General features: G+C 37.6%; 1 protein-coding gene and 1 pseudogene across 1 annotated transcript in view; both read left to right on the forward strand.

Annotated features, from left to right (window-relative positions):
• Positions 1–27,287, forward strand: part of KCNH5 (potassium voltage-gated channel subfamily H member 5) — a 277,181-nt gene that overhangs the window by 56,037 nt on the left and 193,857 nt on the right. The window contains exon 7 of the mRNA XM_019733674.2: positions 17,110–17,536. Within this exon, the coding sequence (XP_019589233.1) occupies positions 17,110–17,536 (427 nt within the window). The remainder of the gene's footprint in view (positions 1–17,109; positions 17,537–27,287) is intronic.
• Positions 10,837–12,132, forward strand: LOC109448203 (eukaryotic translation initiation factor 5; annotated as a pseudogene).

A 27,287-nucleotide genomic window follows, 5' to 3' on the forward strand; every position in this document is an offset into this window, starting at 1 on the left:
CAGTATTTGACTTACTAGTGTCTTTATCCTCCTCTTAAATAATTCAAAGACCTCTGTTCACCTTCTCCTTTTCAAATTATTATTGTCTTGTATTTTGGTTTCATATTGTTCTCAAATTTCTTTTTAATTATATTATTTTTCTTTTGAAAAATTATTTATTGTTTTTCAATTACAGTTGACATTCAATATTATTTTATATTAGTTTCAGGTGTACACCATAGTGGTTAGACATTTATATAATTTATGCAGTAATTCCCCCCCAATTAGTCTAGTGCCCACCTGGCACTATACATAGATACAGAGAACAAACTGATGAGAGGGAGGAGAGGGATGTTGGAGGCTGGGTGAAAAAGGTGAAGGGATTAAGAAATAGAAATTGGTAGTTACAAAATAGTTATGGGGATACAAAGTACAGCATAGAGAATATAATCAATACTTACTATATTATTGTCTTATTTAATTTCAATATTTATTTAGAGTTATCCACATGTCTACCATTTTCTTTTCTCATACTATTATTTTATGCATTTCTGGTCTTCTTTCTGGTTCAGTTCCTATAGATTGCCTCTTTATGATCTATTACATAATATTCAACTTTCTGGAACATACTTTTCTTTACAGGAAGCCTTCCTACATTATTCCCAAGCAACTCTAATGAATTTCTTCACCATATTTCATTTTCGCTTATGTACATGCATGCACATTGATATAATTAAAATTACTCTTCTTTTGTTGCCTTGTGTGTGTTCATGAGCACTGTACTAGTTGTCGGGTGACCTGGGTCTTATGGCTTCTGTAGGACATATTTGTTGTGAGCCTTTGGGATGTTTACTCTGGTCCTGTTTCTGTATCTGTGAAAAAAGGGAAGGAATGCCTGACTTCCTTATATCACAAAGTGATTATAAGGAATAAATGGGAAAAGAGACCTGAATGAATTTTGCTTGTAGAATTCTGCCTATCTGAGGGGATGTTATTATTTCATTTGTGTATGTTTCCTTCCTCAGCAAGACTATAAGCCCTATGATGGTGAAGAATGTGGTCCATCTCCTTGGTAATCCTTAGTGCACATTGCTAACTGACTGAAGCAATGAAGTGTTAGAAAGGTTTTAGAAAATTGTGCATTAACATAAAACGAACTGGAACTTAAAAATGAGGAAGCGAGCTGGTGGTGGCATAGGAATAGGAGAGTAAGAGTCTGAAAATCAGTTTGATCCTTTAACATGATGCGGGTACAGAATGACGTAGAGGACTTAGTAACACTTTATTGTCAAGCTTGTTTCAGTCGCTGTGCTCTTTGAAGGTAATTTGATTTACTAGAAGTTCACGAACTGGATATATGATTTTTTTTTTTTAAAGAGAATTGTGAGGCAGGGAAGACAGAGTCCATTATAGGAAAGCATTCTATTTGAAAATAAGTAACCAGGTTTCCTAGAAACCATAACAGATGGTAAACGTTGTCACTATGAATCTAAGGAATAGAAAGAAGCTCCTTTATAATGTGCATTTGAATACAGCTCTGACAGGTCCAGAGAGCTTGATCTCTGGGAGTTTAGGGGGAGCTGAATTACAGAACGTCAGAGAAAGATGGGGCAACTGCAGATAATGTACTGTTTGATAGCGTAAGTGGATTTAGGAAACATGATATGCAAGGAATTCAGTAGACAGCAAGTGGTATCAGTAAGTGATGAACATGATAAACTAGGTCAGAAGAAATTGAAATTGGGAAAAAGGTAACTCATGCATTGTTTCAGGAGGCAAAATGTCAGTGACTGCTATATGGAGATATATAAAATATTTTTAATTTTCAGAAAAGTTTATGGGAAATAGTTCTCTATTTTTTTATGAATTATGCTTATCAGGTGGCCACATGCATTACTTCATTTTAGCATATGTGTTTACATTGCACATTTTTATTTCTTATGTAGTCACCAAAAGAAGAATTGGAAATCAAAGAAGCAAATATTATGCTTATAGGTTTTAGTGACTTTTGTTAGCCTAGAAGCTCTGTTCATCCCTTTTGTTGAATCTCAGACTCTCTACCAAGAATAGCATGTTAGAAATTGCTATTTAATGCAATTTGGTTGCCATTACTTTTTCATTAAAGCCTACAGATAGTTTTTATTTATTTATTTATTTATTTTTAATTAAAGTTTATTGGGGTGACAATTGTTAGTAAAGGTACATAGGTTTTAGGTGTACAATTCTGAAATACATCATCTTATGTATTAGATAATTTAAAATAATATTTAAAATAATATAGGTAGGAATTATGTAATATTTCTTTTTTTTTAGTTTTCCTAGTTTTAATCTGGTTAAATCAATAGAAGCCTGCTGCCCAGTCCACTTTGGAACTGACTGATTTTTCTTATCAGTGTGTTTGCCCAGCTGGTAATAGACTTTATTTTTAAGGACAGTTTTAAGTTCACAGCAGAATTGAGAGGAAGGTACAGAGACTTCCCGTGTAGAGACTGCCCCCACCATGCATGGCCTCCCTCAGTATCAGCATCCCCACCAGTGGTGTATTTATTACAATCAATGAACCAACCCTGCATATTATCACCCAAAGTCCATACTTTATATTGGGTTCCTCTTGGTGTTGTGCCACTATTATAGTATCATACTGCGTCATTTCACTGTCCTAAAAATCATCTGTGTTCTGCCTATTCATCCTATGTCCCTAATCCCTAGAAACACGGATTCTTTTACTGTCTCCATAGTTTTGCCTTTTCCAGACTATCATAGAGTTGGAATCACCTAGTATATAGCCTTTTCAGACTGGCTTTTTGCACTTAGTATTATACATTTAAGGTTCCTTCTTGTCTTTTCATGACTGATAGTTCATTTTTTTTTTCTTTTCGTGCTGAATAATACTCCATTGTCTGGATGTACCACAGTTCATGCATTCATCTACTGAAGGACATCCAGGTTTTGGCAACTATGAATAAGTGGCTATAAACCTTTGTGTGCAGGTTTTTGTCTGGACATAAGTTATCAACTCAAGGAGCATAATTGCTGGATCATATGGTAAGACTATGTTCAGTTTTGTAAGAAACAGCTAAACTGTCTTCCAAAATGGTTGCAATATTTTGTATTCCCCCAGCAATGAACGAGAATTCCTGTTGGTCCACATCCTCACCAGCATTTGGTGGTGTCAGTGTTTGGATTTTGGCCATCCTAATAGATGTGTTGTGGTAGCTCATGGTTGTTTTAATTTGCAATTCCCTAATGATATATAAGGTTGGACATCTTTTCATACATCTGAATAACTCCTTTTGACCAAAGACATCTGTTTAGACCTTTTGCTCATTTTTTAATTGGGTTGTTAATTTCATTATCAGTAAGTTTTAAGAATTCTTTATATATTTTATATAATAGACCTTTATCAGATATATGTTTTGCAAATATTTTCTCCCAGTCTTGGCTTTTCTTTTTATTCTCTTGGCATTAAGTTTCACAGAGCAGGGTTTTTAATTTTAGTGAAATCCAGTTTATTAATTATTTGTTTCATGAATCATGCCTTTAGTGTTTGTATCTGAAAAGTTATCACCATACCCAAGGTCACCTACATTTTCTCCCATGTCATCTTCTAAAAGTTTTATAGTTTTGTGTTTTACATTTAGGTTTATGATCCATTTTGAGTTAATTTTCATGAAAGGTGTGAGTCTGTGACTAGATTTATCTTTTTGCATTTGGATGTCCAACTGTTCCAGCATCATTTATTGAAGACTATCTTTGACCTCTTGTATTGCCTTTCTTCCTTTGTCAAAGATTAGTTGACTATATTTATATGGATCTATTTCTGGATTCTCTATTCTGTTCCACTGATCTATTTGTATATTCTTTTGCCAGCACCTCACTCTCTTGATAACTGTAGCTTTCTAGCAAGTGGTAAAGTCAGGTAGCATTTGTCCTCTGATTTACTTGTTCTCCTTTAATATAGTGTTGGCTATTCCACACAATTTTTGCCTCTCCATATAAACTTTAGAATCAGTTTATTTATATACACAAAATAACTTGCTGGGATTTTGATTGTGATCATGTGATAGCTATAGATCAAGTTGAGAAGAACCGACATCTTGACAATATTGAGTATTTTTGTCCACAAACATGGGCTATTACTCCACTTATTTAGTTCTTCTTTGTTTATTTCATCAGCATTTGTAGTTTTCCTCAATTATACATCTTGTACATATTTTGTTAGATTTATATTTAAGTATCTCCTTCTTGCAGACTTTAGAACATTATCCTTTGACCATTATGCTCACATCTTTTCATGAGTTCCTTTCCATGAATATTCTTATTCTGGAATGTAAATAATCTTCTAGTCAGATGACCTGCCCTGCCAGCTTTCTATATGCAGATGACCTGCCCTGCCAGCTTTCTATGTGCATTTAGGGATTGCCTCAGGGTTTAGGTCCCAAACTGGGATCTCCCACTGAAAGTAAAGATGTGGACAAATGAATATGAAGATGAGCAAGGCACAGTTACTGAACTCAAATGTACCTGTCTTCTAGTTTGAGAGAAAAACTTGCTCACAAGCTATTCAAGGGTGTGAGTAGAAGAGGATCCGTGTGAGGGAGGAGATGGGTAAAGGATTTGAGGAATGGGTAGGAGTCAGGCTCAGGTTCCAAACTGGAACATGGTGGCGATGGTCTGAGCTTTTAAGTTCTATTCCGGATGGGGATGGGTGGGATAGAATGTTCCTGAGGTTGGGTAATACACAGATTAAAAGATGTCTTTCTTACATTTGAAAAATTTGGTTATATTCCAGGAATATATTCTTTTGCATGAGTTTTCCACAGAGACAAAGCAGTCTGTCTAACTGAGAGAATTAGCTCTCAGAGGATAGGAAGTAACAACCAATGAGATTCCTTTATTTGATTTTGTTGCTTACATGAAAATAAATTTTATTCTGTACTGATCTTCATTCATGATGAATGGGTCCTATTGTTGAGCATTAGGGAATGATTTTGATGTAGAGCAAAGAAGTTTGAAATATATTGCGATTGTATCCTATAACCATTTTTTCTTACCTTAACTAACTATGGATACTTGCATGGAAATTGCTCTTTACTGTCTTTCTGCACAAAAATAATCCCTGTGCTTGAGAATACATCATTTCTCTCACTTTTCTCTAAAGGAATTTCTAAACCTCCACCCCTACTCCATTTGGTCTTTTTATTACTTTGTTTTATTCCATGATTTCATCTCTGCTTTTACATAACACATGCTAACTCACAAGAAACATGTTTATCTTTATATTGGAATTCTTCTTTTTCAACAAGTCTGTTTTTCAGACATTGTGGATTAAAAGGTTAATAAAATCATTACTCTTGCTGAATGAGAATTTTACCTTTGGTCAGCGCTCTTCCTTCCCCCCCGACAACTGATGAAGGAACTATGTTATCTATGTTTTTAGGTAATATTACTTATATTTAAAAAAGACCTCTGATTAATAAATTGCACCTGGACTGGGAAAAACTTTTAATAAACTATAAATAATCTGATGAGGACAGCACAGCATAAGGACATAAGGGTTCCCTGAATGATAAAAGTCTGAGCATATTCCTTGTGGGACCCTGAAAGTGATGCCTGTGTTGTTATTACAGGTATTGGGTTAGATGGTGCATGAGGCATTAAAGGCTGGATCCCCAAACATTACCAACAAAACCTGCTGATAAGAGAAAGCTGAATTGAGTTTATTGGGTCGTTGGGAAATGCCTATGATGAAAAATCAAACCATTTGCCTGGGCAGGGTAATGGAGTCCTGGAAAAATAAAGTCACTCTAAGGACGACAGAGGAATAACACAAAGTCATGTTAACATAGACAGTAAATTATGGTTTCAGTTCTGTGTGTACAAGCTGAGTGTGGGGTGAGACAATTTAAGTTCTAAGGCTTTTAAGTCAAGATGGTTTCAGTAACTGCTGGTTGAGTCTTATTTGCTCACTTCTGAGTTGTCCCTTGGGGGGAAAAGCATAAGATGGATAGCTCTGTGGAATGCTATGAGGACAAGTCCTATGGAAGAAGATGCCTGATACTGCCCCATTGATAAACAGTGATTTCTGCCCGGTATCTATCTGAGTCACCTGAGAACATGGTCTGTAATAGTCTTGTGAGTCTGAATGTTTACTTGGTCAGCATTGCAAACACAAATATGGACTTTACAATTAAATGCCTGGTGTGAATATTTCAAAAAGATGCTAGATTTCACTATGATTTGTTTGTGTTTAGGTCATGTGTCAGCAAAAATCAGCCATTTTCAGTTACGTTCACATTTATACACAGGATTACACTGAGTTATGAATGGCCATACTCCAAAGCTGTTGTTTGAGCATTGGCAGATGTTGCAGTTGGCCACAGTGAGTGAAGAGGTCTAGATGACAGGAACTTGTGCAACAATTATTTTATAATTACAAATAGACTAGCAGCATTTTTCACCCAGATACGGTCCTGCTAGAACTTTAGAACCAATTGTACTTCTTGTGTTCAGTATTGACATCTAACAATTAAGTTTACTAATAACATTATCTATTTAAAGGCAGTTTCACTTATATTGGCAAAGTAGTCACATTTAGGAACTATAATCTCCATGTGCAGAAGCCTTTCAGTGTGTATGATAGAGTTATATCAGTAGAACTGATCGTTTTTGCTCTTCATGTATTTTAAACATACATGTAAACTTAAAAAAGTATATATATATATATATATATATATATATATATATATATATATTTCAGATAGTGATATATTCTACAAATGAAAATAATACAGGGCAATAGGATATAGATAATGACTGGGATGATCAGAGGTTGAGCCATGTAGGAAAGCATGTAATGGGCTAAATGCAGCTCTTAGGTTATGATTTTTTTGTTGTTGCAAAGAAAACAGACACAAGTGATGGGAGATTTAATACAAGAATGGACATTTAATACTATAAGGATGGACAATAATCTGTGTACTTAGATTGACTTTTGAAATGTGGTGGTACATTCAGAAATATAAAGGAATGACCTAAGAAAGATTTATTTTTCTCTCAAAGTCATCCTTTAAATGTAAAAAAAAAAATGCCTTAAGTGACTTCATTCATCCATTCACTCATCAAATATATATTGAGGTGCTTGTTTATTCTATTAAGGATCTAGCAGTGAGCAAGCACACATTCCCCCCATCTTCATGAAACTGTCAGAGAAATTGCACTAGACACTTGTTAAAAACAGCCGGGAAGACTTTGTTCAAGATTATTGCAATAAGGGAGATAGACTGAATTCAACTGTACTGAAACAAAAGGCAGGGAGGTTGGCCAATGAATAGGCCAACTGTGTTTGCTAATTGGTGCTTATCAAAGTTAGGCTCCTGCCTTCCTACAGAGACAGACATAGGAGTGCTATATTTCTTTCCTTCTATTTCCTTTCCTTTCCTTTCCTTTCCTTTCCTTTCCTTTCCTTTCCTTTCCTTTCCTTTCCTTTCCTTTCCTTTCCTTTCCTTTCCTTTCCTTTCCTTTCCTTTCCTTTCCTTTCCTTCTCTCTCTCTCTCTCTCTCTCTCTCTCTCTCTCTCTCTCTCTCTCTCTCTCATTAGTTTCAGGTGTACAAAACAATGTAATAGTTAGACATTTACACCCCTCACAAAGTGATAACCACCCGCCCCCAATCTATTGCCCTTCTGGCATCGTACATAATAATGGCTGTTACAATTCCATTGACTCTATTCCTTATGCTGCACTCCACATCCTGTGACTATTATATATTCAATGATAGTTGATAGTTAATATTATTCAGCTTCAATTTCAGATGTACAGCGCAGTGGTCAGGCATCTGTACCATCCATGAAGTGATCTCCCTAATAAGACAAATGCCCATATTTCTTGATGATTACATTTCAAAGGGATAGCTTCTAATTCCTTGAGAAAGACCTTCTGGGGTTGTAAAGTTGGCAAGAGTTGGGGAGAAGATTTATGTCTCAAAGGGGCAGAGAAAAAATTTATGATTGAAAGTTTTCTAAAGCAAATGCTCTTAGAAAAGGGAGGTCAGGGGCCTAAAGTCAAGGAAAGGCCTGTGTAAAATTTAATCAAGCTGAAAGAAATGTTAAGGCCTTCTTGGTCAGAGTTTTTATTTTGTTGGGGAAAAGCAGTAAACATATATGAAAACTTTAAAATGTATATATGTAATTTCAGATAGCGATATGTTCTGCAAATAAAAATAATACAGGGCAATTGGTTATAGATTTGGATGATCAGGAGTTGAGCCACATAAGAAAGTATGTAGTGGGCTAAATGCAGCTGTTAGGTTAAGAATGTTATTTAGTTGCAAAGAAAAGAGACTCAAGTAACCTCAAGTGATAGGAGATTTAATGTAAGGATGGACATTTTTTTGAATATTGGAAAAGAAACCATAGGACCTTAGGAACTAATACTCGTATATGGTCCTGGACCATGGTAGCTCTGGGAACCTTGGCCCAAGATACAGCCAAGTTGTAACATTAGGGAAGCGAACCTGAAAGTGGCCACTGGGCCAGAAGAGGGAAGGGAGGGAGGAGTATATAAAAATGGTCACTTTGATCACTGTCTTTACATATGTCGTTGTCTTGCTTTGCTATCTTTTCATTATAAGCTTTAGCAACCACATTGTCATATGTTGTCATTAACATGGTTGGAAAAGGGTCACTTTTGGAAAATAATCTTGGAGGACATGACTGTTCACTTTGTTCTAGTTTTCTAGAGTTTGTAGATCTTTACTTCAGTGTTCCACCATTCATATGATTCACTTAGTTCTGTCAATATACTTTTCTATTTTCTCTCTACTGACTGAATTCTTTCCTTCTCTTTTTCTTTATCTCTTGGCTCCCATTCCTGAATCTTTGTAACTGTCACTAGCCCATGGTCCATCACGGCCATTTCAGAGTTTCTCTGATTCAATGCACTAACTGCTGCTTCATTCATTCCCTCAGCATTTCTTGGACGAGTTATTTATACTATAAAACAAGGGTCTTAACTTGAGGATGAGTGTAGCTAGGGGAAGTCTCTGAAACATTGAAGCCCTAGTCTTAAGTCACACCAAGAATGAAATTCTGTGCACGTAAGCACATAACATATGTGCTTTCCCCAGATTTATATCAATTAGATATTTTTCCCTGTATAACAAACTACTCCAAAATTTTGTGGCTAATAACAACCACTATTTCTTTAACTCAGGAGTCTGTGGCTTAACTGGGGTTCTGCTAACTTGGGCTAGGTTTGTCTCACCTCTACTAAGTTTACCCATGAATCTGTCATAGGTTAGTGGCTGAGTAGTCTGGGGTGACTCAAATGGATGACTCAGAGGGCTGCTCCTCTGGTCTCTCATCATCCGAAAGCCTAATAGGTCTTCTTCACATGGTGACTGAGCAGGGTTCCAAGACCATGAGTAGAGGTGCTGTACCTTTTGAGCTCTAGGCTTAGAGCTGGTGCAGTGTCACTTTGACCACATTCTGTGGGTTCTGTGGGCCAAAGCAAATCCTATGCCAGCCTGTACTCAAGGGTTGGGGAAGGAGACCTTCTAGTATCTCTTAAAGGGAGAATTGCAAAGTCACATTGCCAAGGGATATTATACAGGAAGAGAAATAACCACAGCTATTATATATATATATATTTTTTTTCAATCTACTATATATATTTCAATATGTATATATTTCAATCTACTATAACATTGTATGTATGAGAATGCAAGATGTAGGTGAAACTCTACATGCAACTGGATATTACAAGTCTGTATTCCTGCACTATCACCCCCACTTAATTGTCATATATCCTTAGACAACCCTTTTCTGTTTATAAATCAAGAAGAGAAGAAGGTAGGAAAGAATATTAGCTGAGTTCATTAGTGTTAATCAAATGAGAGAATTGATTTATATTTTAAGTGGTTTTATCATTGAAAGATATTATTGTTAGGCTGATAACATTGTGCGTCTCTTTAGAGTGGGAATCCAGAAAAAGTCTTGAAGAGTTAATAACACAGAGATGTCTCCTGGATATTGTTCCTTATGCTACTATGGCCTGAGGGGCTTGTCAAGTAAGGAAATTGGCTAGAAAAGTGGAAGGCTGAAATCTGAAAGCTCTCCATTAACCCCGCTGTGTTCTGCATTTGATGTGTTTGCTATTATCTTCCATCAGGGGAAACCTAGGGATTTGTGTGCTTAGAGCTCAGAGGTTGAGAAAGAGGCAGAAAGCCACTGGAGTGCGAGGAGGGAAAAGAAGGACTGGAAAGTGGGGAGTGAAATGAAGCAGAAATTGAATGAGCAGGTACAACTGGTGGAAAGTACAAAATCAAGAAGTTGTTGTGAAAAAGGTGGTAGTTACTCAAGGAGGGCATTTTTGAGGATTGGCATGTAAAAGTGCCTAGTGTTACCTTATGCGTGAAATAAAAATTCCCACCAAGGAATTAAATATAGTTTATGACCCAATATCAAGGTTATAAGGGTGAGTCATAAAATAAGGAAAGTCTCTTACTTTACTTACAATATTGAATATAAACCCCTCTCCCCAAATCATATCATGCAGAAGAAATCATGAATCTGAATTAGGTATTGTGGTGAAATGTTAACCTAACAACATAGCAGCGGCTATTGAATTTTCCATAACATTATTTTTTATGTTTAAGCATAGCATACTTAAAGAAAATGACATCAGTCTTAAAAGTGGATCTCAAAGAGATTTCCCAAAGTAAATACACCTATTACTTACTAGCCATATTAAGAAACAGAATGTTGAGTCACAGAAAGAATATTCCAGAGACAGAAGATACCAAAAAGTTGCAATCAAAGATCTCTTCATCTCATTGATAAAGCCAGTAATAAACCAAAATGTCTGTCAATGTCAACTGCCGTGTGTCAGACCAGTTCTATCACTACGAGATGCCCCATCTGATTGCCAAGGTTGAGGGCAAAGGAAATGGAATCAAGACAGTTATAGTCAACATGGTTGACGTTGCAAAGGTGTTTAATCGGCCTCCAACGTATCCCACCAAATATTGGTTGTGAAATGGGAGAATAGACCCAGTTTGATGTTAAGAATGATCGTTACTTTATCAATGGATCTCATGAGGTGAATAAGCTGCAAGACATATTGGATGGATTCATTAAAAAGTTTATTCTCTTTCCTGAGTGTGAGCATCCTGAAACAGAGCTGCATGTCAATCCAAAGAAGCAAACAATAGGTAATTCTTGTAAAGCCTGTGGTTATCGAGGTATGCTTGACACACATCATAAACTTGGCACATTCATTCTCAAAAACCCACCTGAGAATAGTGACAGTGGTACAGGAAAGAACGAAAAGGAAAAGAAAACTAGAAAGGGCAAAGACAAGGGAAATGTTTCCGTGTCCAGCAGTGAGACACCACCACCATCACCACCAAATGAAATCAGTCCTCCACATGCTGTGAAAGACAAGAAGGATGATGATTGGGGGGAGGATACAACTGACAAAGCTCAAAGGCGCAGAATGGATGAAATCAGTGACCACGCAAAAGTACTGACACTCAGTGATGATTTGGAAATGACTGTTGAAGAGCGGGTCAATATCCTGTTTAATTTTGTTAAGAAAAAGACGGAAGAGGGTATTATCGACTCATCTGACAAATTGTTGCTGAAGCAGAAAGACTGGATGTAAAAGCTATGGACCGTCTTGTTTTAACTGACGTTCTTTTTAATGAAAAGATTAGAGAACAGATGAAGAAATACAGGCACCATTTTCTACAATTTTGTCACAACAAAAAAGTTCAGTGGTACCTTCTTCATGGTTTAGAGTGTGTGGTAGCAATGCATCAGGCCCAGCTTCTCTCCAAGATTCCACATATCTCGAAGGAGATGTATGACGCTGACCTTCTGGAAGAAGAGGTCATCATCAGCTGGTCGGAAAAGGCTTCTAAGAACTATGTCTCAAAAGAACTTGCCAAAGAGATTCGTGTCAAAGCAGAACCATTTATAAAGTGGTTGAAGGAAGCAGAAGAGGAATCTTCCGGTGGTAAAGAAGATGATGAAGATGAGAACATTGACGTGGTGTATTTGAAGACTGCCAGTGTGCCGAAAGTTGAAGCTGTAAAGACTGATAATAAGGACGATGACATTGATATTGATACCATTTAAAGGGGTGGGTGCAGCCCAGCCTAACACTGTAATGCTGAGAATCTTTCTGTGTCATCAGCCAGAAGTGCAATATGTATGTGCAAAAGCTAAAATGGCTTCACATCATGATACACTTTTCTACTAAAAATGTATTGCTGTGAGTGGTCTGTAATTAAGCCCGAGATATCTAGGGAGTCCATACACATATCAGTGAACATGTAGTTTGCTTATTTATAGCATATTTTCTTTTTAAAAACTTAGTGGTGGACACATTTTGATCACATTTATACAGTTACAAAAATAAAGATTTTGGTCATTAAAAAAAAAGAAACAGAATATTGCCAGAGACCCCAGCCCCCTCATAGTCACCACCCCTCCCCCATCAAAGGGAGCCACTGTCTTGACTTCTAATTCTGTAGAGGAGTTCCACCTGTTTTTAAGCTTTTTAAATGAGATCATACTGTATATACTCCTGTATGTCTGGTCTCTTTTGCTCAACAGGATGCTTTTCAGATTCATTCTTGTTATTGTATGTTGTTCTCATCTGTTCATGTCTGTTTTTGAGTAGTATTCCATTGAGTGAATGTGTGATAATTTATTTATCCATTATCCTGGAGATGGACATTTGGATTATTTCAAGTTTTAAGTATTTCATTCCATTTTAAAACCTAGTCATTTCATTTTGAGTTTTGATTGTAATTATTGCAGTGAGTTCTCTTTGATACAAAACAATGGAGAATGAGATAGTGAAAAAAAGAGCTTTCCAAATAAAGCAAACTTACTTATCTGTGTATTATTCATTTTGAATAGCAGTTTCTGATTTTATTAGCAGATGAAGGGAACACTGGGCACATTCAAAGACGATACTTTGAGGTCATGTTTGGGAGCGAGAAGGGGTTTGGTTTGACTGGCTCACTGTTGCTCTGCAAAGCCACAGTAGTGCAGTTGGTTGTCATGGAAAATGGACTAAGAAGCTGAGGGACTAGGCCTGAGTGATGCTTCCACTCTGTCCTAGCTGTGTGACTTTGGGCAAGTTATTTAACCTGTCTGACCTTCAGTGTCCTCGTGAACGATAGGGATAAGAGTCCTGCTATTGTGAGAATGAAATGACTTGGTCCATTTAGAGAATTGCAGACTATAGAGTCCTAGGGCCTCCATAGACCACTGCTGTGCCTGGGTGGGGATAGGTATTTCCTCTCCTTTATTCAGTCATGTATCAAATGCCCATGTTTAAGCCCACATTGCTGGTATGAATGGGCTTAGTTAAATTATACCTTACGCTCTAGGTCTAGTGAGTTTCAGAGTGAGGTCAGATAGTGAAGTGAGGAGGAACAAGGGGTCTAAAGCGACACTCCCTGTATTTGAATCTTGCCACCTCCTCTTCTAGCTGCATGAACTTAGTCAAATTACTTGACCTTTCTGGGCTATGTTTTAATAATGATACCTACTGCCTAGGATTGTTTTGAAGTTTAAATTAGTTAATACACATAAAGCACTTAGAACAGTACCTGGCATGCAATAAGTGTTCAATATCGTTATCACCTTGTCTGTCTTCCAAGTAGCAGAGAATAATCTTGCTTTCTGGTTGGTTTACTACATAAAAGTATATGTATAGGCTTGTTGAAATCTTTGTTGTATTCTTTTGTCCCTGTAGCTCTAACTATGATTCAGGCTCCCTCCCTTAGGGTTATAGAGAATGAGCTTAATGCCCTGTGTGTTTGAATACAGTTGTAATGCCCTATCCCAGTCTCCATTTTCTTTGATGTCGCCTAATAGGGTATATTTTTGAGTTCTTTTTTAGTATTCTTTTCTGAATATATTTTATGTATTGCCTATATCTATGGTCTGGTCAGTGGAGAAATTAAGGAGAATTTCTCTTTTATACTTGATGCCATCCCTTTATTAATACAACTCAAAGTTGCATTGACTGTCATAAACTTATGTCATAAACATAAGTCAGCTTTATTCAGTCATGTATAAAGCTCCTAGCCACCAAGAGTGTGGGAGGGACAGACCGTTTAAGAAGAGGGAACAGCTAGCAGTGTGGCATGAAACAGAATGGGCACTCTAGGAACTACACATAACTGAGCGTGGTAGTAGCAGAGAGCGTGAGGAGGAATGGATGGGAAAGATGCTGACTAGTTGGGCAGGTACCAGGTCCTGAATGGCTTTGCATGTCATAGTAGAGAGTTATACTGAATCTAATAGCGTTAAAGATTTTTAGATCAGAGAGGGACATGATTAGATTGATGTGATTTGACAAAACACCAGCCTAGAAGCCTGTACAGTGTGATCTGCAAATTAAAGGGAGTGAGAGTAGAGGTAGGGTGGCCAGTGGAGAGGCCATTCTTGTCACACATGTCAGAAACAACATGAAATCATGAGTAAGGTATGACCTTGGAAATGGGAATGAAGGGAAAGTTTTTGAGAGATTTTAAAAGTAGACATACATTGAGCACTTCCTTGAGCACTTAGTCGAGCACATCGAGTGGTTCTCAGGACTTGGTAATCAGCGGGATGAGGCTCAGCTCCAGGTCGAAGGGAGTGGGCAGATAATGATGTTCACAAGAGTAGGATACAGAGAACTGACTCAGGAGAAGAGAAAGATTCCTTTTGGGACCTATTACCTTTTGAACCCCTATGGGACATATAAATGGAAATGTATAGGAGCCATTTTGTTTCTGTATCAGGAGCTCAGGAGACGGGTTTGTGCTAAGAAGTGGACCTGTGAATCATCCATTTATAGAAGTCATTTGAAACAGGGATATGCATTAAATCAACCAGGAAAGGGCTGAGGGTAATTGTGAAGAGAATCCTAACACATAATCGAAGCATGGAGCAGGGGATCCCTAGAAAATGATATTGAAAGAAATGTCAGTTGAGGAGGTGGCTAAAACCTAGGAGAAAGTCATATAACCCATGGCAGAAAGAGTTTACAATGCTTTCAAAATATTTTGTAATATGTAACTAGTGTTGGACATGGCTATAGAAAATGTGCTTTTTCATTAAGTGGAGTCCAGAGCAGGTGCCCCTCAGGATAGACCACCACCTCCTTTTGGACAAATGTGCCTACATCAGGGATCAAAGGAGACTGTCCTTCCACCATTGAGGCCTAATTCTAGCAGGCCCTCATTCTTCATGTTCCAATTGAGAGTTGTGACTGGATTGTGGTTTGAATGGAGATAAAGATTCCTCTATGTTTTCCTTTTGTTTTGTTTTTTAGAGAAAAGAATTCAGGTAGGAATATCTTTTCTTTGTAGTATTTAAACAAAAGTACCATAGTGCCTTTACAAATTGATTAGAGAAAAACATCTACGGCAACACTGTTTGTATTTTTAAATTTAACCCTGTTTGAGTTTTTCATGCATTTCATGCATTTTCGTGGGTTTCTTTAGAGCAGAAGCAAGACACATTTATCTTAATGTCGCCAACGGCTCAACTCAGACTCTGGCTTATAGAAGTTCTCAGTAAACACTTTTGTCTTTCTTGTTCATGATCACATAGTATCATTTTTCAGGACTTCCAAGCTCTTTTGAATCTTCTTATCTCTCAACATCTCATGTCATTGAATTATGCCAGTTCATCTTCTGAGTTTTATTTTGCTACTTTTGATCTGCCTAAAATTCAGTGTCTTTTTTTCTCCTCAAGTGTTCAAGTGAAATGAGAATTTACTTTAAGGCTGCATTTATACCACAACATTTGAGAGCGGGAATTAAAATAGAGCCAGGCTTAAGGATATCAAGGTTGGGGGAAAAAAAAACAAATCAAAAAACTGTCAAGATGCTTCTGCTACTCTTTCATATCTACAAGATCTCTGATTTCTGCTTCTCTTTGTTCTCACTCTCTCTCTCTTTCAACATTTTATTTTGATACATTTCAATCATATAGAGCATATTATATCAAATGCATTTTTAACCTTTTTAAAGATTTAACTGTCAAGAACTTTATGATCCCATAATTCGAGTCTGACAGAGTTACGTCCGTTCCACTACCTTAACCAGTTCCTCTGTGTTAGTCAGAATCCAGCTCAGCGTAATTATGTTAGATTCCTTGTCTCCCTTGTGGGAGAGAGAATTAGCATTAAGGAAGTCAAGGACTCCATGAGACTTGGAGGTGCTTCCTTCAAGTCTCATCCTTCAGGTGAGGGGTTTCCCCGATCATGCTCTCTCTTCCGTCCCTGCATCAGGAATGCATTTATCCTATCTTCTCAGGTGGCTTATTAGATGCTTCCAAAAAAGTAACTACGAGGTCTTCATTGATCGAAGATCGTCTATGTTATAATCCCATTTGGTTAATGCTACATTTTAAGCTTCTCAACAAAATATGATTTTTTGCTGCTATACCCTATGATACTCTTTTCTACGACTGTTGCTAGAGGATGATAAGGTTATGTACCCATTGAAGTTTTAACTCTTCCCTGTTTCAGAGCTCTGCAAATTTAGGGCTTATCATGACTGTGGCAGGAAGTAGTAGAATCAACAGTGACATTTGTCTGTTCTCTCCGTGTGTACAGAAGTATTTCCTGTTTGCTTGCCTGCAAGATTAGAATTCTTTTTTCAGACGTTCTGCTGTTCATAGCTATTATAAAGTAAGAAAAAAAATCAATCTTTTAGAAGAAAAGTTTTATAGGAGAAGAAATAAAAGGTCTAAACTCACCACCTTATTTGTATAGGCTGTATATATATTTCATTTGAACAATTTTCTCCTTTGGTTTTTCTCTGTGCTATTTATACTCCCCTTAGGAAAATAAATTAGGTCTTCCTTAGCTAATAATGAAAAGTTGTTTTGTCTAATAATTCACAAATATCTAATTTCTGAGCGGGAAGGAATCTGCATTAAAAAAAGTTTTTTTATAGTTTCAGCAGCTTTCTTTGTTGACAGAGTCAGAGTTCTATTATGTACAAGTTCCTAGTATTATAAACGGATGATCAAGTTCACAGAGGTGAGCCATTGTCCTGTTTCCCTAGCCTTTTCTTTTCTGAAAACGTTTTGTCATTTCTTTTCTTTTTTCAGGGAATCAGCAGTCTCTTCAGTTCCTTAAAAGTGGTGCGTCTCTTGCGCCTGGGCCGTGTTGCTAGGAAATTGGACCATTACCTCGAGTATGGAGCAGCGGTCCTTGTGCTCCTGGTATGTGTGTTTGGACTAGTCGCCCACTGGCTGGCTTGCATATGGTACAGCATTGGGGACTACGAGGTCATCGATGAAGTCACGAACACCATCCAAATAGACAGTTGGCTCTACCAGCTGGCCTTGAGCATTGGGACTCCGTATCGATACAATACCAGTGCAGGGATATGGGAAGGAGGACCCAGCAAGGATTCACTGTATGTGTCCTCTCTCTACTTTACCATGACAAGCCTTACAACCATAGGATTTGGAAACATAGCTCCTACCACAGATGTGGAGAAGATGTTTTCGGTGGCCATGATGATGGTTGGCTGTAAGTATCTTGGATTTTAAAAATTTATTTTTATTTATTTATTACAAATGATTGTTGTTGGCAGTTATCCAGGCTCCAAGCTCTGGCAGGATTAAAATATAACTACTTTGTCTTCAGAAAGGTGCTCAATCCATACCATTTGCGTTGGTTTAATTTTTATTCATCCTTAGAAAATAAAAATGCAAAATAATATATTTTACTTTTTAGAATGTATTAACGCATTTAATGCAGTGTGGAAAGAGTGATACAAACGTCAGAATAGGAACTCTGTGATTTAATTCTGTGCACAGTGTTGTACCTGGCAGAGCTCTTTCCAAGGGACACCAGCATCTTGACAGCCAGCATCTGGCACATTCCATAAGTTTTGTTGGCAGTTACATTAAATTCCAGAAAAGCAGACAGATCTGTTGTGAGATGCATAGTTTAGAAAATATTTTACCTAATAATCAAATTCCTGAATTAAAATTCAGGATACAGTTCTATGCAGGTTTTTGTAATTAAGACTAATAAAAAAATGTTTATCAATCTAATCTCCATTACACACATTCGGCAGTGGATACATGCCTGTTTGAGAGACTCTAAGGATTAGTAAATATAAGCCTATTTAACAAAGACAAGAGTGTCGAGCATTTAACATGCATACCTGAGGACTAAATGCCTTGAGCGTGTTCTTGGGAGTGGAATGTTCTCTCAAGGAGCCTGAGACCCCGAGTTCTATATTCAGACTGAGATTGGATGCTCTCAGAAGACCAGAACACTAAGAAAATACATACCAAAGAAGCTGTTGTGAAAGATCTTAGGGAGACTTCATCACCATCCATTTCTCCAAGTTGACTTGATTTATTCTAACCTAGATCTGATTCCTACAGTAACCTTAAGATCATTGGACTGGAGATAGAATTAGTGTTAATAGCATCTGTTAAGTCTTTTACTCACAGTCATTGGTTTTGGGTCTAAGCCACAATTTTTAAAGTTCTACATTGCAGAGGTTTACATTTTGATATTGATGGGGAAAGATGTTAGAGTCCAGGAGTATTGGTTGGCCCATGATGGGTCAGTATCTTGGGTTTCGGCAAAGTAGTTTTCAGAGTTCAGAATGTCTGAAAGCTATTGGAGCACTGATGTTAGCAGTTAGGTAGCTTCTGTCCCTCTCTACTCCTTTGTACTAGTAAGTACAGAAACAAGAACTCACAGGTTTTATTTGCTGGTTAAAGGTAAAAGTTAGAGGGAGAGTGAGAATTCCAAGTGCTGTTTGATCCTGATGATTAATTAAACTGTTGCCTACACACCAAAATGATAAGATGTAGTAGCAAAAAGATGCTTTATAAATTCAGAAAACACCATTTTGTCAGCTGTAGTATTGATTGCTATACAACTTTTAATATTTACATAATGTATTTTTCCTTACACTTGAGTATGATTAGATTTTTTTTTAAAAATTCATTTTCAAGTTATTATAGATTCATTAGAAGTTGCAAAGATAGTACAAAGAGGGCCTTTGTGCCCTTCACCTTGTTTCCTCCCATAGATGCATCTTATAAAACTAGTACCAGACCAATACTGGCATTGGTAAAATGTGTGTATAGTTTTGTGGTATTCTAACACATGCGTAGATTGCTGTCACTACCACTGAAATCAAGATACAGAATTGTTTCATCACCATAAGGATGTCCCTCATGTTACTGCTCTATAGTCACACCCACGCCTTCCTCCAAGCATCTGCAAACCCTGGTAACTATTGATCGTTCTTCATCTCTATAATTTTTTGATTTTGAGAATGTTATATTAATGGAATCATACAATTTGTGATCTTTTGAAATTATTTTTTCCCCACTCTGCATAATCACCTTGAGATCTAAGTTGTGAGTATTATCAATAGTTTGTTCCTTTTTATTTCTGAGTAGTATTTTATGGTTTGGATATACCACTGTTTAACCATCCTTCTATTGAAGGACATTTTGGTTATTTCCAGTTTTGGGCTATTATGAATAAAACAGCTATGAACTTTGATGTACAGGTTTTTTGTTTGGACGTAAGTGCTCAGTTCTTTAATATAAATACCCAGCAATGTCACCCCAATAAATTAAAAAAAAAAAAATACCCAGCAATGTGATTACTAGGACATGTGGTAAGTATATGTTTAGTTTTTCTTTTAAGAAATTGGCAAACTGTTTTACAGAGTGGATATGCCAGCATAGTTAGTTTTTTCACAAGACAATAATATGAAAATAAAATCTATGTAGAGTTGAAGGACACCATTATTCATTTTGTTTCTCAGGCCTCAAACCTGGAAATCATCCTAGATACCTGTTTTTCTCATGTATTCATAAAAACTTCTGTTGGCTTTACCTTTGGAATACATTTGATTATTTTTCTCCACTTCATAGCTTATCACCCAAGACCAAGTCACCACCATCACTGGCCTGGAAATTTGCAGTAATCTCCTATATGTTCCTTCTGTTTCTACTCTTGTCCCACATCTCTACTCAGAGTGTCCCTTTTAAAGTAAATTAGATCATACCATTCCTCTGCTCCATGCCCTCTACTGTTTTCCAATGCACATAAAATAAAATGAAGATTCCCTACTGCTTCTATCAAAGCCTTGATGGTATGACCCTTGCATGCCTCACCTACTTCACTTTCTACCATTCCCACCCTTGCTTATTGTACTCCATCCATGTCAGACATCTTGTCTCTCTGTACACATCAAGCTGGGTTCTGGCTCAGAGTCTTTGTACTTGCTTATAACAGCCTTCCCCTGTTATTATGCCCTGAATTCCTACAGGTCTCCACTCAAATCACCTCTTCAGAAATTCTTCCCAATGCTACTCTACTGTAAAAAATCACCCCAATGTTCTCTGCCCTTTAACCTTTTTCTTCTTCATCATGCCTACCAAGATCTAAAACCATGCTGACTCTGGTTTTCTTTCCCTTCAGTATGCAAGCCCCACGAGAGTAGGGCCTTTGCCTGTTTGCTTCTGTATACCTAACTTGTAAACACTTGTTAATACCATGCTTAATCTAAATTTATTGTATAAGTGAAGGAAGTTGAAGATGTACCTGATGATCCTAGTGAGGATCTCCTATCCAGTGAGGTCTCCGAGGAAGATGCATGCCAGGGAAACGCAGTCTTTGCATTCTGGCCTGATTCCTCTGTGAAAGTCCTGGTGAGCTCACCTATGTTGTCTGCCTTTGGGGGTGTTGTGGCCCCTTTGGCCGGATGGCCCCAACCCAATTTAGGGTTGATGATAAGTTCTAAAAGGCTAGTCAGTGGAAGCACCAACAACTCTTTCTCTCACCACTTTTTACCATTTACCTTTTGAATCTGCCTATGTTGGAAATTTTCACATCGATTTAGTTGAGTTGTCAAAACTTCGTTTGGTTCAGAGTTGGTTCCATTCCTTCTCAACTTCACGTATGGCCAATTATATTGCTATATATACATTTCTTTATTCTCCTTTCTTTTTCTTCAGTTCCTGTCTTGATTTCAAGATGAAGACCCGGTCTTAAAGTTGGTACTTTTCCTTTCTGAATTTCCATTATTTCCTTTCAACATCTGAGCAGTTGTTTTCTGTTTCCAAACCAATGACATTTTTTGCCTGTTGATTTAGGTTTTCTTTATATGTCTCTGAATAAATTTCAGTTTCTATAGCCAGAGTGTTCCAAGGAGATGCCTTTTAATTTCCTTCTTAGACCTTGGGTCCTTAGCAATTTCATGGCATCTTTCTTTTACATCAACCTCAGAGGAAAATAGAAAACTGTCAAGATCCATGAAGTGTTACAGTCACTTCCCACAGTTACAACATTTATTAGATATGCATGCACAAAATATCAACCAAATGTGGCCGTTGTAGCTGTTTGCAATCTTAGTATGATTGTTTCCCCTACAATAACACTAAGGAAAAGAAAACAAACCACCAGTGTTCTCAGAACCCCACATGTGTTATCAGCCATAGAAGTAACCAGGGATTTAGTGATATGGTGTTGTGGTGGTGGTGCTGGTGGTGGTGGTGGTGCTGGTGGTGGGGGGAGGGGGGGGAGAGAGAGAGAGAGAAGAGGGAGATAGCAAAAAGGTTTATGCTTTCAGTTGCTAGGATTCCATGCTAGCCATTTGAGAAACACCACTTGTAACCTTATGACGCAGTAAGTGAGAAAAATGTTTTATCAAAAGTTTATTGGAGATACCAACTACGTATGTTCTATTGAGAAAAAGAATCACTACTTGTAAATGATAGATAGCCTCTTTTGCTGGAAAGTCTGAAATTTTTGTCCCTTCCAGCAATATTTAAAAATTCCAATGGCAGCAATTTCAGTTCCTAGGTCCTTTCTGAGCCCTCTTCTTTTTTTAATGGCCTTTCTTCTGACTCCTAGGCTCTCTCCCCCTTCCCCGCACCTCCCCCCCCACCCCTCACCCCCGCCACCTGCCCTTGTCCCCGCAATTTCATGCAGACTGCAGAAACACAGTCTCAAGGTCTTCCTTGTAGGTATCAGACAAATCTTCAAACAAAATTTGTGACTGTGGCCTACCTTCAAATCTAGTCACCCAATGTTTCCTTTTGATTCCGTCTATATCAGCAAGATCCCAGGTTATTCCCCTTATCTGCTACCTAGGAATTTCTTAGGCTTAAATCCTTTGTTCCTACGATTGTCCAAGGTGAAGTGTTCTTCTTGGATTCCAGAACTGGAAGGTTGTTTGGATCTTATCAACATACTGTCTACCACTGTGTATTCTTTACCGTAAATTTGTCTTTTCTCAGTTTTGGCATGCTCTGTGTCTCCGGCGAACTCCACAGCTCTCATAGCAGCCATTACTACCCCAGGATAGTCAGTTCCCCCCTTCCTCTGTACTTGTCCACTCATGAACGAACCTGACTACTCTGTGACATTCATGAAATTCACTACCAGATGGCTTTTGTGAAGGAGGATATTATTGCAGTTTAGTTTTGTAGCAGTTGTGGAAAATAGCGTACTTTTTTTTTTAAGATCAAAATGTGGGTAATCTGTTTGCTGATTTTCTCACTAAATGCTTAATGATGTCTTTCTGAAATATTTTTAAATCCATTTCATTTATGTAATCTTATTATTGAGCCCCTAATAATTTTCTTTTTTCCAAAGATTAGTAGACTAAGTAAGCAATTGCTTACTTAGTTCCTTCTTCATTACTAAATAATCACGTAAATTATATTTTAGTTTAACCTACCCATTATAAAAAACTATATTTTTGTATCTTTCATTACAATTTTATAAAGAGAAACATATAAAATAAAAATATAAATTATGAATAACTTTTGGCCATAATTTGTGTCCAACCATAAATTTCTCTCTCTCTCTCTCTCTCTCTCTCTCTCCAGTATTAAATATTAAATACATGAGTAAACACGTAGACAGTATATTTCAAAGGACTATAAGGTTGGACTTTGGGTATTTATTTTTTATTAAAAGCATTTTTACTCTTTCCATTGTTGCTAAATTGAGGCAGCCTGATTCGTGGTATTTAACTGTTAGAATCTGTCCTGGGATGCTGTGCAAACTGAGTCTTTAAAAGTAAAACAAAGCAAAACTAAAAGCTATAAATATTAAAACTGCTGAGGTTGAATTGGTAGACAGGAAACCCAGTCATAATTATCCTAATCTGCAATTTTCAAATTGGATGTAATTGATGATAGCTCAAACAGTCTAATAACTTTCTGTAAATGACTGGTATGGTTTATAATGCAGAAGCCAAATGGTTTCACACATTTAGAGGTATAGCAGGGCCATCTGTTAGTGGGATGTGTATGAAGGGAAATTTGAATCTCCACATGGGTGGTTAAGTGCCACCGGGGAGCACTTAGTTACACACTGATCACTCAGCATCATGCAGAGGAGACTCATACCACACATCATATTCTCTGGTTGATGAGCTCATTTAGCATCCTCTGTGGAGTTCAGGCAAAAGCCAAGCTGAGATTATGGGCATTGCCTTTACCCCTCTCCATAGGAAAAATAAATACATAGGAGGTAGGGAGACCCAGAGATTGGGAGAATATAAAATAAGTTGATGGCAAAGGCCTGTGTGACCTTGGAGAGTCTGTGAATCTCTAGGTGTTAGTTTTTTCAGTTGTGAAATGTAGGAGTTGAAATAAATGCCTTTAAAGTCCTTTTCAGCGCTACCATTCTATATATCTAAGATTCTATTAGTGCACATATGCCATTGTCCACAGAATTGCTCTGGTATTGGAGATGAGGTCAACATGGAAAAGGCAGAGGTGTGATTTAAAGATTTTAGGGCTTTCACATACATTGCATACCTTGTTTTACAGAGAGTAAGATGCATCTTGTATGGAATTTGTTTGCTAAAGAATTAGAGGAGACTGTTAGGGGATAGGATAGAGCAAAAAATATGCTTTTGGAAAGAAAGTGTTTTTTTTTTCATATAAAAATTAGGCAGCTAGGAAGACTGAAAGATATTTGCCTCAGGGCAGAAAAATGGGGCCAGGGAGAAGTCTTCACACCATGCCAGTGGGGACCTGAAGGATGTGTGGCCCAGATGGACATCCAGGCAGGTTTCAAAGGGAGTTGTTACCCTTTTCTGAAATTAAAAAAAAATTCCTCTACAGATCTTAGTATGAGACTTCAGGTGACTCAGATGCAATATTAAGCTATATGTTAAATTTTTTTCTTGCCCTTGTTATTTGGTGTAGGTAGGAGACAGAGTATGAACATGCTGATTTTCATTTCTGGTTTTAGTTTTAGCCAGATGGAGAGAGCTTTAAGCTTCATGTTTATTTTGGAAACTGGGTCAATTCTTTGTGTCTGCTTTACCCCTGCTTATAAAAAAAAAGAATTTTTCTTCTCTTTAATGAGTTGAGTCTCCTTGAGGAAAAACATTTTGTGGAGCCCAAAGTTCAGGGTTATAGGCACTTTTTTCCCATGGTTTAGTAGTTTCAGATATATAGTCCAAGAGTTAGAAAAAAAGACTATGTGATGTGCGTTTTAGTCCCTATTTTCTTATTCAAAGTAGAACTTGTATCTTTTTCAGGAATGTTCTTTTGTACTCATGTTTCCTTTTATGCATAGTTACATTTTCGCAAAACCTCTCAGATTCTGTTAAGGTCGAGTTTTCCCAAAAAACAAGACATTTTCTCACTGGCCTATTAACTACCCTTGCCTCTTTGCAAGGGCTTGGTCTCTGGAACTACCTTGTGTCCCTGTATCACTCAAAATAATTCATTCAGCACTGTCCCAGGTTTTCTGGTAGGTATTGGTATTAGGGAGACAAACTAGATACTTTCTGGCTCTCAGTAAGTTACTGGTATGATGAGTGTCAGACAAGCAAATCGCAGAATCATCTATTTCTCTTTCATTCTCCCCATTGTCGTCTCCGTCCCTATTTCCATCCGAACCTCCAACCCCATCCTCATCTTATATCTCTTTATACTTGTGAGCTAAGAGCTAAGACTATGTACTAATGAGGGGGGAAAAGAAAGGGGAAGCCCATGCTAAAGGGGGATTAATTGATTTATTAGCAATATCTAACCAATTAATTTAGCAATATCCAACCATTTAATTTAGCAATATGCAATAGCAAAAGACAAAGGCAATTAATGGAATGTGCTAATGACAAAAAATGAAGGTGGTTAAGACTAAACTATATACATTGATAACAATGCCATGCCAAAGGAGTATACATACCTACAAGTTTAAGAGATCCCAACATAGGTTTACTATTGATCAAAAATCAATTGGCTAAATACACAAATAACATCAATAAGGAGTATCTAAAAGCAGTAATAAATTTTATAGGATAGCAACTATTACAGTAGATGCCAAAAGCTCACCAAACAGTGGGGAAACAACAGTGGAAAGGTCAGGAATTAAAACCTTGCCAGGTCCACGGCTGGAAAACTGAGGTGTCTCCTGATGCTGCAAGCTGCATACAAATTTCCAAAATGTTAACAAGTTCTCAAGAATGCTGCTGCTGTTGTTGTTGTTGCTGGAAGTTAGGGCATCTCCTGATGCTACAAGCTGCAAGCTGTATATAAGTTTCCAAAATGTTAACAAGTTCTCAAGAAAGGTAACCATGGGGAACAACTCTGGAGAGGTCAGGAACCAGCCGTACCTCACCAGGTTCGCCAGGGCGTCTCCTGGTGTTGTAAGCTGCACGTTGTATACAAGTCCAAAGTGTTAGAATGATGAAGAATCACCAATGACAAATAACAAAATATTACACTGCCAACTGAGGTCTGTCATATATTTTTTTAGATGTATCTAGAGCCAAGCTCCTTGTTCCTGCCTCTCCCTCAGGGAAATGGCCAGTTTTGGGAGGGCTTGGCAGTTACTGTGATAAAAATATTGCTTATCCGGCTGACAGACCAGTTTATTTGGACAAACAATACCTAGTGTTTTGGCCTGGGACCATCAGCCCAAGGCCTTCCAAAGTCTGGCAACATGCCTGTCACGTCATTTTAATATAACTTAGTTACTTCTCTACCTCATCCACTGATGAGGGCAAAACAGACAAAAAGCAACATCATCCCATATCTCTCCTGCCGGGAATGAGATGAGGGAGAAATTCTCTTAACTCTAAGCTAACCATCATCCCACATGCAGTTTTTCATGTGAGGGGAAAAAAAAGCTGGCAAACAAAAGCTAACCATCACCTCACATGCAGTCTCTCATGTGAGGGAAAACAACAAAAGAAAAAAAACTAACATCAGCCAATGAAGATGAATTTTCTTAACATCTTCCCTATAGACTATGAACAGGTGAATAGAGAAGTTGGGCTGAACTGTAAGGCTGGTAAGTGCAGGGGCTGTGTTTGTCCTGTTCATTGTATATTTAGCACAAAGCAGTGCCTAGTTGATAGCTGTGCTCATTAAACATATGTAGAATGAATGAATGAGTGAGTGAATGAAGTTCATCTAGCTCAGCCTGAGGAATACGGGAAGATTTGTAGGAAGAAGTGACTCTTGAACTCAGAATACAAAAACAAGATAAATGAAACAAGACTTAGGTACTTTTCCACGTAAAGAGAACGTGAAAAAAAGCCAAGAATGAAAAATGGCTTGGACTTTTTGTGGAACTCCATGAATTTCACGTTGGCTTGAGGGGAAAGCAGGTGTGGATGGGGAGGAAGGAAGGCACCAGGCTGTCAAAAGGCCTGCATGTTTGATAAGGAGTTTATCTTTTATTCTGAAGGTTGGGGGGTAATAAGAATTTTATTCTTCAGTATGGAAGATGGCTGAGAGGAGATAAAGGCTGAAGGCAGAGAAATCAGTTAGGAGCCTGTTGCACTAATTCAGGAAGACCTAAACTAAGGTGGTGGGAATATGAAAAACGGTATTGTTTTAGAATTGGCCAAATCTTTTTTTTCCCTGTAGAAGGCCAGATAGTAACTGTCTTAGGCTTTAGGGGCCCTCAGGTCTCTGGTCCAACTAGTACTCACTTCTGCTCTTGTAGTGCTAAAGCAGCCATAGGCGTAATGAATGAGCACAGTTGTGTTCCAATAAAACTTTAAATAGGTAGCTGGCCAGTTCTCGCACATTGACCAGAGTTCCCCACAGTCCAGCATAGACAACATGGTTTGGAAAAGACGTTGGACGTCAGAGTCAGACAAACCTAGGTTCAATTTTTTTCATTACTTGTTAAGAATTTACATCAATTACCTAAACTATCAACCATAAACTGAAGATAATAATCCCTACATTGTAGAGTTATTTTACTACTAAAAAAGAGATTGTATATAAAGTTCCTGAAACATTTTTTTTTA

The sequence above is a fragment of the Rhinolophus sinicus genome, linkage group LG03 (assembly GCF_036562045.2).
Source record: "Rhinolophus sinicus isolate RSC01 linkage group LG03, ASM3656204v1, whole genome shotgun sequence".
Lineage (NCBI taxonomy): Eukaryota > Metazoa > Chordata > Mammalia > Chiroptera > Rhinolophidae > Rhinolophus > Rhinolophus sinicus.